The sequence below is a fragment of the Sminthopsis crassicaudata genome, chromosome 2 (genome assembly GCF_048593235.1).
Source record: "Sminthopsis crassicaudata isolate SCR6 chromosome 2, ASM4859323v1, whole genome shotgun sequence".
Lineage (NCBI taxonomy): Eukaryota > Metazoa > Chordata > Mammalia > Dasyuromorphia > Dasyuridae > Sminthopsis > Sminthopsis crassicaudata.
The window spans coordinates 681,626,016-681,644,198 of NC_133618.1; the positions used below are offsets into that span (position 1 = coordinate 681,626,016).

Consider the following 18,183-nt stretch of genomic DNA (forward strand, 5'->3'; position numbering starts at 1 on the left):
TGGAACGGGTCAGAGGGAGGGAGGAGATAAGGGGCTTTGAACAATGGCAGCCAATTCAGAATCACCAGATGGGGCTGGTTAATCATTGAGGAAAAAAGGGAGCATTCCCAGGGGATCCGTCTCAGGGTGCAGAGGCATATCACTGCAGCCGGGAACAGCTGGCACCCGGGCACAGCTGGCACCCGGGCTCTGCCCTCAGTCTGGTACAAATGTCTCCAAGCAAACACGCTGTGCCCAGGATAAGCTCAACGGCAAAGCCCATCTGGGAATATGAGGAGACGGGGGACTTGTGGGGCAGCCCAGGCCGGGCTCAGGCGGAATGGCCATCATCGGTCATGTTCTTTTCTGTGCTGTCACTTTGATGGTGTCGAGGACTTTGGAGGTGAAAACTTCTCTTTTTCAATGGGACTGGCCCCAGAGCACCTGGATATGTCGTTGCTGCGTGGCCTGGCCTCTGGGCTTGGGGAGAACTGCTCCCCCTGGGCTGTGTGCAGCAGGGCCTGAGGGCAGGCCACCGGCCAATTTCTGCCACTCCCTCAGGGCCTTCCTGCCCGCCCTATTAGGGGATGGCTCCCAGGATGGCAAAGGACCAGGGACAGAGAAGGCAGGCAGTGCAGGGCGCTCCTGCTCAGCCGTTGCTTCCTAAATGCTTACTGACCTTTAAAATACAACAGGGGAGATAAAGGCAGGCTGGCCAACCGCGGGCGGGGTGAAGGAAAGCCAGGCAGCAGCAGCCCGAGGCTTCAGTTCTCTGCAAGTTCTCGCAGTCACAAGGACCTCCAGGGAAGCCCAGCGCAGGGTGGCAGAGGGCTTCGAGCTTCAGGCATGGCCGGGATGGCGGCAGAGCCTGGCGCAAGCTGCCCGACCCACTGGGTGCCACCATATTGGGTTTTGTACAATGAGGAAGAGTGGGATGCAGTCACTGAGAGGCTAAAAGCTAACTGTCCATCGGGCTTTGTGTTCAGACCAGTTCTTCCTGGTCGCCTCATGCCAATCACTTGGAAACTGCCCCCGAGGGCTCCTTAGCATGACCAGAAGGCCACAGCTGGTGTCCAAGCCCCCTTTGGGCTGCTTATTTAAGGACATGACCAGTCATGAGGAGGGCATTTCCACCAGCCAAGCCGGGCATCCTGTACTTGCCCTGCTGCCACCCGCAGAGGGCTTTGCCAACTCCCCCGTGTCACCCCCTGGAGCCCCAGACCTTGCTCCCCAGCTTGTGCCCAATAGCTAGCACAGTGCCCAGCACACAGTAGGTCCTTACTGCCTTTGTATCCATTCAAAATCAGTTTCTCAAATACGGGGAGACAGGGTGGTCACTCTGAGAGCATCACGGACATTCGGGGCATCAGACTGTCGGCTCTGGGAGCACATTACGGATCTGGACAGTCTCACTTACCTCAGGGCCTCAGTTGCCCCGAATGCCAAGCTTGGTGGCGAATCGGGGCGGACTGACAGGCTGACTGGGTGCAGGCTCTAGGCGGAGGGAGCTACGGTCAGCAGTGAGACCAGGAGACTCCCCCCGGCCGTCCTGAGGTCAGAGCCATGAGGCCTCGTGCCCACCGGCCGCCCTCTCTGCAGAGCTCCCGGCCGGGGTGCTGAACGTCACGGGGGCCATCCCACTCAGGGGCCGGGGCTTTTCCATTCTGTTACAGGAAAGGGGCTTCTGGGCAGGAGTATGTAGTATAAAGGGAGAGAAAAAGGGAAGGTCCCGCATTTTTTACGGTGCTTGGGCACTTGGCCGTTACTGTGCACCGAGCTTCGTTAGGGGCGGGCGGCCGAGAAAAAGGGGGCCCGGGACCTCCTCCTTAGCTGCATCTCACAAGGGGAGCCAACCCGGACAAAGGGAGCCAACCCGGATGTCCCGAGAAGCGGCGTGGGGCCCGTTTCTGCACAGGAAGGGGGCTGATGGCAGAGGAGGAGAGCAGAGTTTCCTTTTCAAATGTGAAGGTCGCATTTATTTCAGCCCAGATGAACAGAGACAGGGAGGACGCCAGAGACAAAGAGAAACCCAGAGTGTCCAGCACGGCAAAGACGTGACCTCCTTTCACAAGATTCGCCCCAAGGAAAACGGGGGGATGTGGCGCTCTCGTGGGCTCCCGAGACTCGGGTGAACTGGACCCCAGCGCAGGCAGGTTTGGCAAACCGAGGGGCACTTACTCCCCTCCCGGTTTCAGGGGCTGAAGTACTAAAGGCAGAGGAGCACAGCGTGGGCCTAGCGGGGAGCACGGGGAAGCGAGCCGACCCAGCGGGGGGCGGCCACCTGCTACGCTGCCGGCCACACCGGGCCCTCCGTGGGGAACCGCTCGGCTTCGGGGCCAGACTTCAAGCGTCGGTGCTAGAGACTGGGCCCAGCCGAGCAGCCCACCTCGAAGCCTTCCTCCCTTGCCCCCCATTCGTCCAGGAAGACCACCAGCAGAAGCGCGCTGAGGGGCTGCTACAGCCAGGACAAATGGGCACAGGGGGCGTTCTGGGACCCCAGGCAGGGCAAATGGGCACAGGGGGCGTTCTGGGACCACAGAGAGGGCAAAGGGGCACAGGGGTCGTTCTGGGACCCCAGGCAGAGCAAACGGGCACAGGGGGGCATTCTGGGACCCCAGGCAGGGCAAAGGAGCACAGAGGGCATTCTGGGACCCCGGGCAGGGCAAATGGGCACAGGGGGCGTTCTGGGACCACAGACAGGGCAAAGGAGCACAGAGGGCATTCTGAGACCTCAGGCAGGGCAAATGGGCACAGGGGGTGTTCTGGGACCCCAGGCAGGGCAAACGGGCACAGAGAGAGTGTTCTGGGACCCCGGGCAGGGCAAATGGGCACAGAGAGGGTGTTCTGGGACCCCAGGCAGGGCAAATGGGCACAGGGGGGCATTCTGGGACCCCGGGCAGGGCAAATGGGACACAGAGAGAGTGTTCTGGGACCCCGGGCAAGGTAAATGGGCACAGAGAGGGTGTTCTGGGACCCTGGGCAGGGCAAAGGAGCACAGAGGGCATTCTGGGACCCTGGGCAGGGCAAAGGGGCACAGGGGGCATTCTGGGACCCCAGGCAGGGCAAATGGGCACAGGGGGGCATTCTGGGACCCCGGGCAGGGCAAATGGGACACAGAGAGAGTGTTCTGGGACCCCGGGCAGGGCAAATGGGCACAGAGGGCATTCTGGGACCCCGCGTGACTACAGTGCCCCTAAACATAATGCTTTTTAATATGACACGATTCACTTGTTCACAGGAGCAGCGACTGTTGCGGGGAACTGGGGAGTCTGGGGATCTCGCGGGAGTCCAGGAGGTCTCGGCATCGGGACGGGAGGGCTTTCCCCGAGAACGAGGGCGAACCCGGACAGGAGGCGAATCAGCCTGAGCTGCTCCCTACGCTGGGGCTGGGAATGAATACACAGACCTATCCTCCCTTTCTACTGAACTAGGAACACGACATTTACACGACAAATGAACACAAGCCACAGGAGCCATCGCGGACGGACGGACGGACGGAGGGACTTCCCCCGGATCCCCTTCTGCATGCTCAGAGACAGTGGCCGGCGCCCGCCGAGCTCCGCACCGCCGCTAGAAGGTGCTGGTGGAGGTGGTGATTCGCCTTCCGATGTAGATCCTGAGGGAGAAGCAACGGCAAGAGTTTGGTGGACAGCACCCGGGCCGCGGCCCGAGCAGACCTGGGCGGCGGCCCTCCTCGGCCACCTGCTTCCTTCCCCGGGACTTGGGGGGCGGGGGGTGTTCAGGACAGGCAGGGCCCTCCTGTTAGAGTGAGCTTCCCAGCCCTCAGGGCCCAGAGCCCTTCCCTCTCTAGGCCCCAACCCCCGAGTGCAGCCTTAAGACACCGCCAGGTCCCTCGGCTCGGCAGCCAGCCTCGCTGGGCAGAGGCGCCATCCGGCCAACCCGCCCTTGCCCGATCTGGCGTGCTCCACGCCCGCCCGCCTCCCTCCGCCGCCAACTCGCCACCTTTGCCATGATGTTTGTCCAGAGCCCCCCCAGAGTCTCTGCCCCCAACTCCGGCATCTACTGTGCTTGGGCTCTTAAATGCTTAGGAAGGTGGTGCTGCCCACGTTACAGGGCAGACTTCTGCAGTGGAGCCCAGAGGCAGACCACTTTTGGGGGGTCCCCAATGGGCCAGGCTCATCAGACCCCCGAAAGGGAGCTCCCGGCTCAGATTTCCCTCCCAGTGGCACTCACCCCAAGCCAATGGCGAGGAAGTGAGACAGCAGCAGGGACGGGAGGAAGACCTTCAGAAACTCCGCGGAGAAGATGCCTCCCTTCTTCATGACGCTCGTGTTCCTCATGCTGAGAGTGGCCGAGCGCTTTGGGTGCTTAAAAAGAAACTCCCTGGGACGGAGGGAAGTGAGGGCCGGGGTCAGTGCTCCCAGACTGGGAACGGGGAGTCAGCCCCCACGCCCACTGCCCTTCGCCACCCCCCACCCCCGGCTCTCCTCTGCCCCCCCTCTCACCCCCACTCACTTGGGGGGGATGTTTTCCGGCCGGCTGGACCAGTCCCAGATCCAGTCGGAGTTCTTCTTCAGGATGCTCTCCACTTCTTTCCTTCTTTCCATGTAATCTTCTTCAGACTAAAACAAAATGGAACTTACTTGAAAAGGGCCCCGGAGAGCCCGAGGAAACCAAAAGGACTCCCGGCAGTGGCCACACGGGCGCCCCTTTAGGGTTGACGCCCCATGCCGGCCACATGGACACTTCCCGGACACGCAGAGCCCATTTGCTGCCAGTGAGGAGAGAGCAGCCTTGCAGACGGGCAGAGAGCCCTCCTTTCACGAGGAGGAGGGACAGGAGCCTCCGGAGGGCTGGGCTGCTCACACCTCTGAACCCGCCGCTGTGATGGAAACCCCAGCAGAATCCGAATCCTGCCTCAGACAGCAGCTGTGGAAGAGCGCTCCTTTCTTGTCCACACTGCCCCCAGCCTCCAGGGAAGGGAGTGCTCTGAAAACCTCCAGCTTTGGGGTTCTCACCACTCGGGGGGGGTGTCTCTGGAGCAAGCCCCCCCCCACAGAGCCCTCCCCCCAGCCAGGTCCCACAGGCTGTGCAGCCGTCCCAACACGTGCAGGCGGGAGAAATCCCACTGAGGAGGCTGGGCCTGGGGAAGCTGGGTGCCATGGACGGCTGGCCAAGACTCTTCCCCTCTCCAGGGCTCAACTTCCCCTTCTGTTTAATGGGAGACTCAGGGGGTAGTGTGGTGTAGTAGCAAGGATCTAGGGGCCAGAAGACGTGGCTTCCAATTCCTTCTCTGCCACGTGACCCCGACACATCATTTCTCTCCTCCCTGAACCTCTGCAGGGGGGAGGCCTATGGGTGTGAGAGTGTGTGAGTGAGTGTGTGTGTGTGTGTGTGTGAGTGAGATTGTTTGTGTGTGTGTGCATGTATTATTCAAGGCCCAAGGTGGTCAGAACTGACCATCAAATCTGTGCGTGTGACGTGCACACTTCATGAAATTCTCTAGGACCTCAGTGACCTTCTAGCACAAGTCAGAGTCACTTTAAAAATAGGGAAACTGAGGCCCAGGGAGATCCTGGGACTTTCCCCATCCCCCAATTCCCCAAACCCAGCTCTTTCCCCTCCCCGACCCTGCAGTCTGGGCCCCACGCCATGACAACACGAAGCCATCGGGCATTCCCCGGTCTGTAAATAAACTTGTGTGGGTGAGCTCTGCAAACTCTCCATCGTGCTTTGTGCACGTGACCGCTATCAGTCCTGACGTGGCCTTGGGCTCGGGCACAGCTGCCCAAACATTAACCACCTGCTGGCGCCCAGTGCCAACAGAACATGCGGCCGGGCACAAGACTGCTCAGTGAGGTCCGGGTCGCCTAGTTAAGACGCCGCATGAGGCAGAACGCCCCGTTTGGGGTAAGGGCCCATCCTCCTCCGCCCCTCTTACCTGGGAGCTGTTCTTTTCTCCAAGGCTGTGAGTATCCACTTCGGGAGTTCTGTTAATATCTTGGGGCGTCTGTGAACGAGGTGGGCTTGACAAAAATGAGGGTTGGGGGAAAGGGCAAAGAAATTAGCAGACCCTTTTTCAGTGGGAGGTGCCAGGGAGCAGAGAACGAAGCTACAGATAGATGATCCTCGAACGAGGAGGCAAAGCTGTAGCCACAGAGGCAGAATCCCACCCCCAGTATGGCCGGGAAGTCTTGATGCTCCAAGGATTGAGACCCTTTCTGTTAGGTCAGCCTGGGCTCTGCCCCTTTCCCCCCATCAGTGTTGGTTCTGATCCTGCTTTAAATAGCTGAACCTCGCCTCCCTGCCTCCCCTCTCCCTTGTCCTTCAGATCATCCTCCTGGGACAGATCTGCCCACCCTGGTCTTCTTCCTCCACACTCTCCACGTTCTTCCTAACCTGTGGGGCCAGAGCTGACCCCTGAGCCCGCCCAGGTGAGACACAGGGAAGGCAGAGGGCCACAGGACTGTCCCCGGCCCTATTCTTGGAAGCTCAGCCTCTCAAACAAAGCCTTTTGGGATGTTCCTTCCCACCGCTAACGCCCATTAGACTTTTCATTTCAGAGTGTGCTTCCTCCTAGCCCATCATGGAGCACTCGTCTACCCTGAATTCTGGGTTGTTAGACCAATTCTAGTGTTCTAGTTCATCCAGACCTTTGCGAACCTCTGCTTTCCTCCTTCTGTGTCCTCGCTCACGGCATGGATGAGAGCACAGATTCATGGGGTGCCCCACTGGGGTCCCAATCTACTGGAGTTCATCTGCCAGGCCGATGGGGTGTCCCTAAGACACCCACTGAATTCTGCCGCCTAAAGGCACTTGAAATCCAGCGGCCTGGAGCCCACTTCTCTGACTTTCCCCGGCAGATCATCAGGTTCAGGACCACGGAGAGCACCTTTATTGTCTCATTCATCTTGGCTATGAATTCTGTTTGTCATTGTTTCCAAGGGTCATGGTCCTTGCAGAGAAAACAGGAGCAACCCAAACTGAACCGTTCTGCTTCTTCCTGTGGCCAATCAGCACCGCCCAAGCCCAAACAGGGGGTCGGTCCCATCCCAAAGATTTGGCTCCTTTGCTTTTCATCTTGCCCAGAGCATCTTGGGCTCAAGGACTCCTGACTCTGTTTTCATAAGCTTATATCACACTCACCTCCATCACTTACCTTCCTTTCCTCCCTCCCTCCTTTTCTTTCTGCCTTTTTATAAAAAAAACTCGAGTGCTGAGCTCCTCGGCACTCACACTGAACTTTTCAGAAAATTTCCATCATATTTCAGTGGAATCATTCGTTTTCTTTCCCCTTGAATTTCACTCTTCAAAAGTGCCCCATCTCCCCCTGGCCTTGCCTGAGACTTTTAGTCTATAGCTCACCAAAAACCTTTCCCAACCTGCTCTTCCCAGGTCTCGGGCGCCTGCCGTGCCCTACACCAAACTTTCCACTCTTTTTACCCGCTGTGGAAAGACATTCCTTCCCTTCGTTTCCACCCCAGCAGGCGGGGCAAATTGCAATGTTCCCTTGATGGTTCCTCTGTCTTTTTGAAAGAGGAAACTGTCACTTGGGCGAGTCAAGAAGTAACCAGATACTCTGCTTTGGGAGCGAATCTGTCTCGGCAGATGCCTGTACAACAGCAATCTCTGTCATTCTTTTATCACGTCCCTCACCGTCACTTCTTAGAATCCTTGGGTTCCTTCAAACACCAAACCTCCACCCCATTACCCAACCTGCATTTGTCTATACTAGATATGAATTCATCTGCAGGTTTACTTGTAAGTTTATTTACGTGTCCTCTCCTATAGGACGTCTTATTTGGCCACTAGCAGCCAATAGCTTCCAGTAAATGCTTTCGGTCACTTGATCCCTGGCCCTTTTCTTGGCTTTTGCTTACTGTAAACTTCTCAGTGTCCCCCAATGCAACCTGCAATTCTTTTCCCTTAATGGTAGTTTCTCTGCCCGGATCTGACTTACTGGAGACCCTGGGCAGCTTTTGCATTCTCTCATCCTTCTTTGTTTGAAGACCTGGATACTATTTACAAGACACCAGGCAAATCGGCCTTTGCCAGCCCATGTTAGATGGGTTCCAGCCTTGGTCAGGCTCTGTCCCAACCCTGACCCTCAAGGCTAAGTTCCTTCCCCGGGCGCCATCTTGATTACTAGCCACTGAGCGTGTCACTTCAAGGACACACAGAAAACAAGAGGCCTACTGTGACCACCCCAGCTCCTACCGCCCCATGCCATCTCTCCTCCCGGGCTGGGAAGCAGACGCTGCTCCTGTTTCTGGCCACTGGAGAAGGGAATGGGCAGAAGCACAGTATGGCAGCAGCTTTGCCTTCCTCCCTTACCCCATGCCCTCACACCCCCAGACAAAGCCTACCTGTCACAGTGAGAACTCTTGGAGCTGCTCCTTCCAGATTCATGCTGTGCATCCAGAAGAATCTTTTCCATGTCGCCATTATAGGCTGAGACAGAGGCTGGCACAGCATTGTGGCCATTGCCATTGCTGCTGAAGTGCAGTTCCACCCAAGAACCTGAGGGCAAAGCCAGGGGAAAAGCTGGAGAGGGGCCCCGCGCTGAGCAGCAGCCCTCCATCCCCCCCTCCCATCACACGTGTGCCACGAGCCAGACGACTCGGGGGCAACTTGAGCTCTGACACTGTCCCTGTGACCTCAAGGAGATCATGAGCCATTGCCAGTCTCCTCATCTGTGAAATGGCTCAGCTGCTCCCAAAGCAACTGTTATCAACATGGAAAAAGCCCTTAATTCACCAAATTTCAAACCATCAAAAGGGTTTTCTCTCTCAGCATTGAGGGAATGAAACAAATCCATGAGGATTCATCGGAGAGTCAGTTTGTCTTGGAACTTGGGTCCATTCTGGCTCCTGTCTGAACCCTCACTCCAAGCCTTAAGTCCAAATATCTGTTGGCAAATGACCTCAGGGCCAACTCTGCTTCAGAAGCTGCACAAGTCCCCTTGGGTAAATGCATTCCCTACTTGGGCCCCAATTTCTTCCTCTAAATGTGGCCTTCCTGGTAGCTTCAGGATGCCCTGAACAGAGTGAGCCTTCCAAGACAGGGAGCTGGCCAGCTGTGCTTTGAGATCCTACTTGTAAAGGCTGAGCACAGAGCCTGAAACAGCTTAATGAATGCTGGCTGCCTTCGCCTCGTGGGATCGAGGTTTCAGTAGCTGATGAAGCCCTGAAAGGCAAACTGATGTTTGACAGCTTGTAACTGCTTAGAAAGGTGAGAGGCACAAAGCTGGAGCCGTCTCTGCTCGAAAAGGTCACGCAGCCTATCTGGGTAGAGCTTTCCAAGCTCGTGTTGGGCCCGTCAGCCGCTGACGCTGAACCCTGACACTGCGGTGTCACCGGGGACCTCCCTAAGCACAAAGGACAACTCAAAGCGATTTGAAAAAGTGGAGTTTACAGTGAGGGGGCAAATTTCTGGCCTTCCCCTAAACTGAGGCCCAAAGAACCGGGGGATGGCAAACAATGATGAATTTTATAAAAAGGAAAAAAACCACCAAACACATTGTACCCTTGTGGGAAGAAAGATCTGGGGCTGATGGGAAAGCGCACAGTTTGAAGCCAGAGGTCGCCACCTCCCAGCATGGACCACCAAGGCTTCCACCAGGCCACCAAGACCAGCCTTGGCTATTCACCACTTGGGAGAGCCCTTCCCCCGTCCGACTTTGTATCTAAAAAGGCGGAGACGTTGCATTAGGTGGCCAGAGAGTCCCAGGTTAGACCCAGGGCTCGGCAAAGAGCTAAGCCCCCTTTCCCCGGGGTTTCCTGCCAAGAGCAATGGATACAGTCCAGCCAGCACAGTAGCTGCCCTTGCCCAGTGTGCAAAGCTGTGAGGAGGGAAGCCAGGCACCCGGGGACGCAGAGCCCTGCTCACAAAGAGCCCTTTGTCTCTAAATATGTCATGTTTGTGAGAGAAAACCGGGCCGATGGCCCATTTCATTCAAGGAGCCCGGGGATGGATGAGCAAACTCGGGAGGTGGCCGGAGTCCAGGCGCGGCCCTTTAGAATGCTCCACACACACCCCGAAGCCTGGATAAGTCTGAAAATGTTCCCACATTACTTGTAGCTGTTGAGGAAAGGCCCAGACATGGGGAAAATATCCAAGGACGAGCCTGGCTTCCCAAGTGAGCTCCTCGGGAGGCAATGGGCAACACTCACAGATGCTCAGGAAACTGAAGCTGGGCCTTATGGGCAAGCGGCAGATTATTAAAGATGGCTGCTTTCTGAAAGCCAAGGGGGAGGTCAGAGCATCGGAAACAGACGCAGGATTTTCCAGCAAGACCCGAAAGAGCGCTGGGCTTGGAGTATCAGAGGGTCTCTTCCTGGGGCCAGCCTTCATTACCAGCCTGCTGGGGGGGCCTCCAGTCCCACCCTCATTGAGTCCATCTACCTATAAAATGGATCTTGCCTAAAGATAGGGCTGACTCTGTCAACTCCTCTGCTTAGTAAACCCCAGGGACTCCCAACCTTCCCTCTGGGCCCCTTCTCACCTCCCCAGTCTTCTCAAACTCTAGGAAGTTTCCCACACCCCGTGACTGTCCTGCCTTGGCCAACTGCACAGAACGCTCTCCCCTTCGGCTCTGCACTGGCGGTCCCTGGGCTCCTCTCACTCATTCCCACCTGCCTCCTTCAAGCCCCAGCCTGGACTCTCTCAATGCCAGCGCCTTCCCTCCCTAGGTCCCATTTTCACAGGGCTGCTTGTAATTATCTCCACCTGACGGAGCCCTCGGAAAGCTGGGACGGTTTGGAGCCTTTTTTGGCATCCCCAACGCGCGGCAGTTCATTGCGCTTGTTGGGCTGCCTCCTGAAGAACGCCTTTCCCATCCTTTAGAGAGCTCAGCACTGAGAAATCTAGGGATGCTGGCTCCCTGTCCCATGAGGCCTTTTCCTATCTCCCTAGGCCTCCCCTCCGGGGCCAGAAAAACAAAGTTTGGAGTAGCTGCTTGGGAGGGATTGTGACAAAGGGGACTCCATGGTTGGATGGGCTGATTCAACGGGCAGAAGGAAGAATCCTGGGTGGAAGCTACAGCCCATTTCAGTCAGAGACCGGGGGAAGCTTCCCAAGCCTGAGAGCTCTTTCCCAATGATGGAGAAGAACTTCTAGGGGAGCCAGCAGTAGGGAGGTCCCCCTGACTTTGGGGTACTTCTGTTCTAGCACTGGCAGTGATTCTATAGTCTTCTGGCTTGGGATCCTGGGAGTACTATTATTCTGGCGGATCTGCTCAGCAATGAGAGTACAAGTCTCCTGGCCTAGGGATCTATTTCTTCCTTTAGATTTTAGGGAAGAGAAATTAGTGCTCCTGAGGCCCTCTGACCTCAGATTGTTCCAACAATCTGTCAACAAACACGACTGACAGAGTGGGTAGTGAACAGACCACTCACCACTCGTCAGTTCTACCTCTGGGCCATAAAATGAGCATATCAGTGACCGGAAGAACTGGATAAATTTGTTAGATTCTTTCAGAACTTAGGCAGCTTCCACATTACAAAAATCAACTTTGCCCCTTGACTTAGGTATGGGTTCAAGCCTGCAAATTCTTTTGAGACACCTCGGACCCGGTGTCCCCCCTTTTGGGATCCCTTCTGAACCTTCACACCAAGTGAAACGGGAGAGATGCTCCGGACCACTGGAGGGCCAGGGGAGAGCAAATGGGAACTGAATTAGCTTCCCCAAGGGCTCCCCTCGGAACCACTGTATCAATAGTGTTGTGCCACATGAAAAGGGAGAAGAGATCTGGAGAAATGTGGGAAGACTTAGGAACTGATTCAGAGCCCGGGAGAAGAGTGAGCAGAAAGAGCAACATTTACACAATAATAACATTGTTTAAAAAAAAATAAAAAATCAACTTAGAAAGACTCAGAACTCCAGTCACTGCAGTGACCAACCCCAACCCAGGGGTTTGAACGTGCTACCCCACTCAGGATCACCAGGGATTTCCGCAAGGTAAAGAATGGAACATTGCTGGATCCAATCTACAGGGGAACTTTTGTGGGTTACATATAATCACGACGAGGGAATTTTTCCAGTAAGGGTTGGTGAAAGAAAAGGTTACCTGGACTTCAGAGCGCACCAAAAGAAAAAGTGGGCTATTTAAACTTGGGTGTTTCTTTAATTGCACAAAAGAAAAGAGAAGGAAAGTGAGAAGGAAACAGATAAGCAGGCTCCTTTTAAAGTTTCAAGGGGAAAGTATCCAGGCTTACAGGAAAAGGCCCAGGAGAACTTAGCAGGTTCATCTGCATTTCTTTGTTCTCCTTTACATATGGAAATGCTCACTTTATTTGGGGATTTTTAAGTAGGAAATCTTTTAAAAGCATTAAACTAGGTGAAGTCCAAGTCAGTCAGGGATGAGCCATAAACTCCTCAGGGGGTGGGGGTGGGGGGTCTCCAGGTTCCCAGGTTTTGTAGCCCTCAGGGAAAGTCTTGGCCACCAGGCCCAGCAGAGAGCTGCTCGAGCTCTCCCAAGGTAAGGATACCTGGGTCCCTTGACTAGGGCTTCTTCTCTCAAATATACCTGGGGCTAAGGTGACTTCCCCTCTCTGCCTCTCAACTTTTCCTGCTCCTCTGAGGAGCCCGGGTCTAGGACTCCCTTTCCCATCCATTTTAAAGCGCTGAAATAAGAATTTGTATAAGCTTTGGGTTTTCTCCCCTCTGTATTCTTTCCAGAATATAAGCTTTAGAAGGAAAGTCCACGGTCAGTTTGTCCCAATACTGCCTTAAAGACGCTCCCCTAGACTTCTGCTTGGAATGTAATGGTCCAGCCTCTGCCCAGAGGCCTCCTGGGAGACTGGTCCCAACTTCCCCTGAGATAGCCTAGTCTTGTTTTAATGGGAGAAAATGGACTCTAAAGCTCAATCTGCCTCTTTGCCCCTTTGGCACACTGCTCCAAGCTCTGGTCTCTGCGGGCAGCAGAAGAGATGCCATTAGCTCCCTCTCCAAGAGGGAGCCGCCCTTCCAATACCCGTGGCCAGCCCTTGTGGCCCCCACCTAGCATAATACTTTGTATGAACAACGGGGCGGTAAATCTTAAGGCGCAATGTAAGCCACACTGAGTTTATTATTTCACCATTAAAATCATTCTTAATTCGGATTTCCTAAAAGGAAGATTTCCTAGCTGCTGGCAACAGGGTGGCCAGAAGCAGAATGCTGGATCTGGAGGAGGACCAGGACCTGACTTCACTCCCTGCCATGGAGAACCTGGGAAAAGATGGAGACTTTGCTCTTGGGGGCCCGATTTACCTAACTTGAAAATGACAGATGGCCTAATCAGCCCATCAGCAACTATTCATGAAGCACCTACTGTGTGCTAGATACTGTGCCACAGGCTACAGAGGCTAAGACAAAGGCACCCAGTCCTAGCCTCCAGGAAGCTGGCCGGGGCAGACAAAGCAGCTGTGGAGGAGGCAGATGGCAGCAGCCTCAGCTAAGGGGATGGATGCTGGAGAGCCCCGCTGATCCTTAAGCTCTCCCGGAATGGCCCCTGACACACGTCATTTAGGCTGAGAAGTTGGGAGCCAAACGAGGAAAAGGAACAGCACCCCCAAAGCTCCTCTAGCTTGGTTTCCCAGAAGGCAGAGCGAAAGGAAAGGAACCTGCTAAACCAAGAAGAGCCTCCTAGGAGAGGCCGGGGAAGAAACTGGACCTGGCACCGTTCCGCTGGCCCATGCTTTCCACCTCTGGGCCAGCACCAGGACGGCCGGCGCACGTAGAGGAACGCTGCCGCTTGAACCGGGCAGTCCCCCTGCCTTTGTCCGGTGACCCGGATTCACGCGGGGCAGCGGCCTGTCCCACATGACGGCTCCCACAGCAATCCAGCCCTGGAGGAGGAGGCTGCGTGTCCGGCTGCACGTACGCAGGCTGAGCCTGAGTTTCCACCCGCTTCCTAGTGTCCCCAGCTTGTTCTAGATGGACCGATGGGGGCGGAGGGGACCAGCCCCCTCCGAAGTCCTCGGCCAGGGACCCGTCCTCCCTCCCCCCGTGATTCAGCACTTTGCTTCAGCTGTCTAGGAGCAGCAGGAAGTTAGCGGAGCAGCAGGAGGCCCCCACTGTGCACTCCCTAAGAGTTTAAATTTAGATTTTAATGCAGAGGCCCAAGGCCCAAGGCAAGCCGGCTCTTGGGAAGCACGATTGAGCTCAATGAGATTTTAAAAGCCGTTACCTATGGCCCACTGAAATGATGAGAAAATGCCACATAAAGGAGGAGCAAGCGAAAAGGCAGCTGGAACTGGAAGGAAGCCCGGGAGCCTGGCACAGAGATCCCAGGCCGCTCTGCCCCTTTCTTGCCGAGAGATCTGGCCAAGGGAGCCAGAGTCAGAATCAGATGGCCCCAAAGGCCCCTTCCAGCTCTGGGCCCAGGAGCCTGCCATGGAGCCGATGGCCTGCCCAGCAGCCTTTCCCAGGCCGGGGCTGCCATTCTACCTGCAAGCAGCTAATGAGGGGCTCTCAGGAAGGGGGCCCGACACTCCCCCCGATGTGCCGGCTCTGTCAGAGATGGAGGACCGGCACCAAATCACATCCAGGTCTCTCCCCTCAGTGCTGTCTTATGGAGGGCAGGTTTTTAAGGGATGGTAATAACTTAACCGGGGCTTCCAGAGAGCAGGGCTATGCTCTAACCACTGGGCCACCTCGCTGCCTGGCAGGTCTTTTGAAAGTCTATGCTCAGCACAGAGCCTTGGACAATATGGGAAATGCGCGCTGAACAGAATTGGGCCCAGCTGCCTTTTTGCTACAAATAGTTCATCCTAATGCAATGGGGCTTCCCAGTCACCTAGATGTGGCGCCAGGCCCCTTTACTGGCCAGAGGGAAGGGAGGTGGCCACGGCAGGCTACTTCTCACTTCGGAGTGGGGGCAGGGCAACAGTTGTTATGGGGGGGGGGGGGCTGGGAAAGTATTTCTCCAGAGGAAACCTCAGCAGTCTGGAGCCCGGGACTGTGTTCCTAGATTCAACCTAGAGGTTAAGACTGGAAGGCTGGCTTTCCCACAAGGAGGCTTGCAGGCCACGGATATCCCACCCCCGAGCCCAAGGGGGCGGTTAATCATTCTTCCTACAGCCTTCTTCAAAGCCCCCTTTCCCACCTCAAGGGAACAAACTGGGGAAGGGGGGCCGGAGCCTGGTGATGTGTTCCAAGGGCAAGCCCAGAGCGGCAGCTGAGCTCCGGCCTTTCTTGGTTAATGATTGCTAAAGCCCAGGAAGGCTGAATTCATGGCAAGAGGGAGAGAGGGGAAAGGAAAGGGGGAGAAAGGGGAGAGACAGAGAAATATGGAGGAAGGGAGGGAAGGAAGGAAAGAGGGAGGGAAGGAAGGAAGGAAAGAGGAAAGGAATGAAGGAAATGAGACATTTTACAAACAGGTCATTTCAAACTTCAAGAATATGGGTTCCCCAATGACTGCACAAGCTCTAGATAGCGGCTAGAGAAAGCAGACTTTTCCTAGCGCCCAGCTCAAGAGCAGTTAATTTTTCTCCCGGATGGAGGATGTTCTGGGCCAGGAACCTCTAGGGACAAAGGATGGCAACAGGAAGCTCCCGCCCCGGAGCTGAGCGGCTCAGACCCCCAGGAGTGCCATCCGCCAGAAAGCTGGGAGCTGCGGCCCTGGCATCGAGGCTCCCGCAGCAGCTTATTTCGGCTCCCTCTCCCTCCCCAGCTGGAGGACTCTTGCCCCAACCCCTCCTCTCCCTGTGGCCCCCCCCTCCTCGTTTAAAGGGCTTACTTAGGGAAGGTCCTCACCTGGACTCTGCCCGGTCTATTCATCGCGGAGCCCGAGACGTTTCCCTGAGGAAGCTCCCCCGCCCCGGAGCCCAGGCGAGCCCCTCCCCCCACTTCTGCTCTGGGACCAGGGATACTGAGTTACCTCCCCAACACTCAGGTGCAGATTCTGCCTTTCACTCTGGGAGGGAACCTTCGGGGAAGGTAACGAAGTTACCGCCGACGCTCCCTCCCCGGGCCTCGGCTCCCTCCTCCCTCAGGTTCTGGCTCCCCGCCCCCCCCCCCCAGCAGCAGTGGGCTCCAGGTGGCCTCGGCCCAGGGTTTAGGGCCGGATTTAAGCCCGGAGCGGGACTGCCCCCGCCCCAGCACTCCAGGCCGGGAAGAGCCCCCTCGGCCTCCCAGCCCACAAAGGGCCGGCGTGGGTGGGGCTCCCTCGGGCCCCCGGGACGGAGCCTCACGGGGGAGATAAGGAAATCCGGTCTCCAGGCCGGGCCAGGGGCTCGCGGAGAGGACGGGCCTGGAGCTGGGGGGGAGGGGAGGAGGCCCCCTTCGGGTCCCAGCGCGGCGCCCCGCATTCTCTGCCCGGCTCTGGGCTGGAGCGCGGCCTTTCCCAGGTTGAGATCGCCACTTCTCAGCCCGGGGAGGGGAGGAGCGCGAGCTCCTGGGTCCCCCGCGCTCCTGGGCCCGGGCCCCGGATCACTCCACGCCGCTCCCCCTGCCCACAGAGCTTCGGGCGCCCCGGGTTCCAGGCATCGGCGGGAGAGCCCGGATTTGGGGGGGCAGGGCCCAGCCCGGCACTCACCCTGCAGGTTCTCCTCGGGCGGTGGCGGGGGGTGCCCGCTCTGCGCCATGGCCCCGGACTGCGGGTTCGGCGGGGAGGACTCGGCCTGGCCGGGGGGCCCGCGGGGGTCGCCGCGGCCGCTGCTTCTGCGGCTGCTGCTGCAGCGGCCGCTCCTGGGCCGCGCTGACGTGGGAGGGGGCGGGCTGCAGGAACCGCCACTGACCGTGACCCTGACACTGACCAGCAGAGCCCGCCGCGCTCCGTCCCCTTCCCAGAGGGCCGCAAACGCCGCCCGCCCTGGTTCCTCTGGGCCCGGGGGCGGCGGGGCCCGGGATTGGCCGAGCGGGGCGGGGCGGACGCACGGGGGGGCGGGGTCGGTCACGCGTTCTCCTCCCCCCACCCCCCGCAGCCACTGCGACGTGACAACAACAACAACCACCCCGCCCCCACTCCCGCCGCGCGGGGCCGGGCTATTTTAAGCGGCCACCCCTCCCCCCAGGTCTCTGGAGAGCCCTTGGGGCCCGGTCGGGGGGAGGGGAGCTCGAAGGCTGTAACTCGCCGCGGGGCAGGGCTGACTAGCCTTCCCCTCGCCGGAGGAGGGGGGGGCTTCGATCTCGCGGGGGGGGAGGGGGGAGAGAGCGCTCTGCCCACCCTTAGGGGAGGCCTGGGACCCTGGGGCCGAGGGGGAGAGGGAAGAGGCGGGACGAATCCGCTGTAAACACTGGGGGAGGGGAGCCTTGGACTCCGGGATGGAGGCTCTGCTGGACAAGGCCTGGCTCCCTGCCTCCCCCACCCCCACCCCGAGAGACCTGCCCCAGGAAGAGCCCCACCTCTGCCATCCCGGGGGAGGGGGGAAGGGAGGGGGAAGGGCAGGAGCTCTTGGCTTGGGTCCCGGCACCCAGGACGAGGGGCCACCCGGGGTGGGATCCTCCCGCGGGCGCAGCCGGCCCGGGCCTTTTCCAGGAGCGGGATCAACCCCTGCCTTTCTCTCCGGGACGCAAAGCTGGCATCCACTGGGCACCTACAGAATGCCAGGCCTGAGCCCGGGCTCTGGGCCTGCCTTCCTGAGCCCCGGCCGTCCTGCCGGGCTGCTCGGAGCCAGGGCAGGCCGGACTCGGCCGGGGCTCAGGGAGGGGGAGGGGCCGGGGAGGGGGATTCAGGGCCCCGCCCTTCCCTTGGGCCCCCGGATGCCACCCGCGGGTGAGGTCGTTCCGCCCGGTGTCAGCGGAAGCCGAATGTGAATTTAGGTCTTCCCGACTCCCAGGGCTGGGAGCAGCCCGATGCAGGCCGGGATGTGAATGGGAAAAACGCTCCACATTCAGTCACAAACAGCCTCCCCCAAAGGTAGGCGTTGTCCCCATTTTATGTATGAGAAGACTGAGGCTGGAAAAGTCTAGGAACACGTAGCACGTCCCAGAGCAAGTAATGTCAAAGACAAAGCTTGAATCTCCCACTCCGTCCCTGCGCCCCCTAACCTGCCGTTTTCCCTAAGAGGAGGCTGTACACAGGGAAGGAGCCACAGCCCAATGTGTCTGCGCTTTGTGCACAGCAGGGGGGCGGGGCAGAGCGGGGATGAGGGCGCGAGGGGGAGGAGGAGATCGGGTGCCCGGGAGCAGAGGCAGCACACCCGGCCGGGGTTCTGAACCTCTGGGATGGGGGGAGGCTGGAGGGCTGCGGGGGACCAAACCTCGGAAGGAATTGCTGGGATCTGGACCCGCTTCCCCATCCCGGGGCTTTAGGGGGGA

General features: G+C 58.0%; 1 protein-coding gene across 1 annotated transcript; it reads right to left on the reverse strand.

Moving 5' to 3' along the window:
- Positions 1-1,932: 1,932 nt before the first annotated feature.
- BNIP3 (BCL2 interacting protein 3) lies at positions 1,933-16,756 on the reverse strand. Its single transcript, XM_074297198.1, has 6 exons — positions 16,460-16,756; positions 8,307-8,460; positions 5,882-5,966; positions 4,456-4,562; positions 4,174-4,323; positions 1,933-3,595 (listed from the first exon to the last, which is right to left on the reverse strand). The coding sequence occupies exons 1-6, from the start codon at positions 16,506-16,508 to the stop codon at positions 3,550-3,552; spliced, it is 591 nt and encodes a 196-aa protein (XP_074153299.1). The 5' UTR covers positions 16,509-16,756; the 3' UTR covers positions 1,933-3,549.
- Between the last annotated feature and the right edge of the window lie 1,427 nt (positions 16,757-18,183).

Bases quoted from the DNA above. Each gene is read 5' to 3' on its own strand.
- BNIP3 (XM_074297198.1), bottom strand. From the start codon at position 16,508: ATGGCGCAGAGCGGGCACCCCCCGCCACCGCCCGAGGAGAACCTGCAG. The intron at 8,461-16,459 runs GTGAGTGCCGGG...CTTTGCCCTCAG, and splicing joins GCCCGAGGAGAACCTGCAGG to GTTCTTGGGTGGAACTGCAC. The intron at 4,324-4,455 runs GTGAGTGGGGGT...CCTCCGTCCCAG, and splicing joins CCGGAAAACATCCCCCCCAA to GGAGTTTCTTTTTAAGCACC.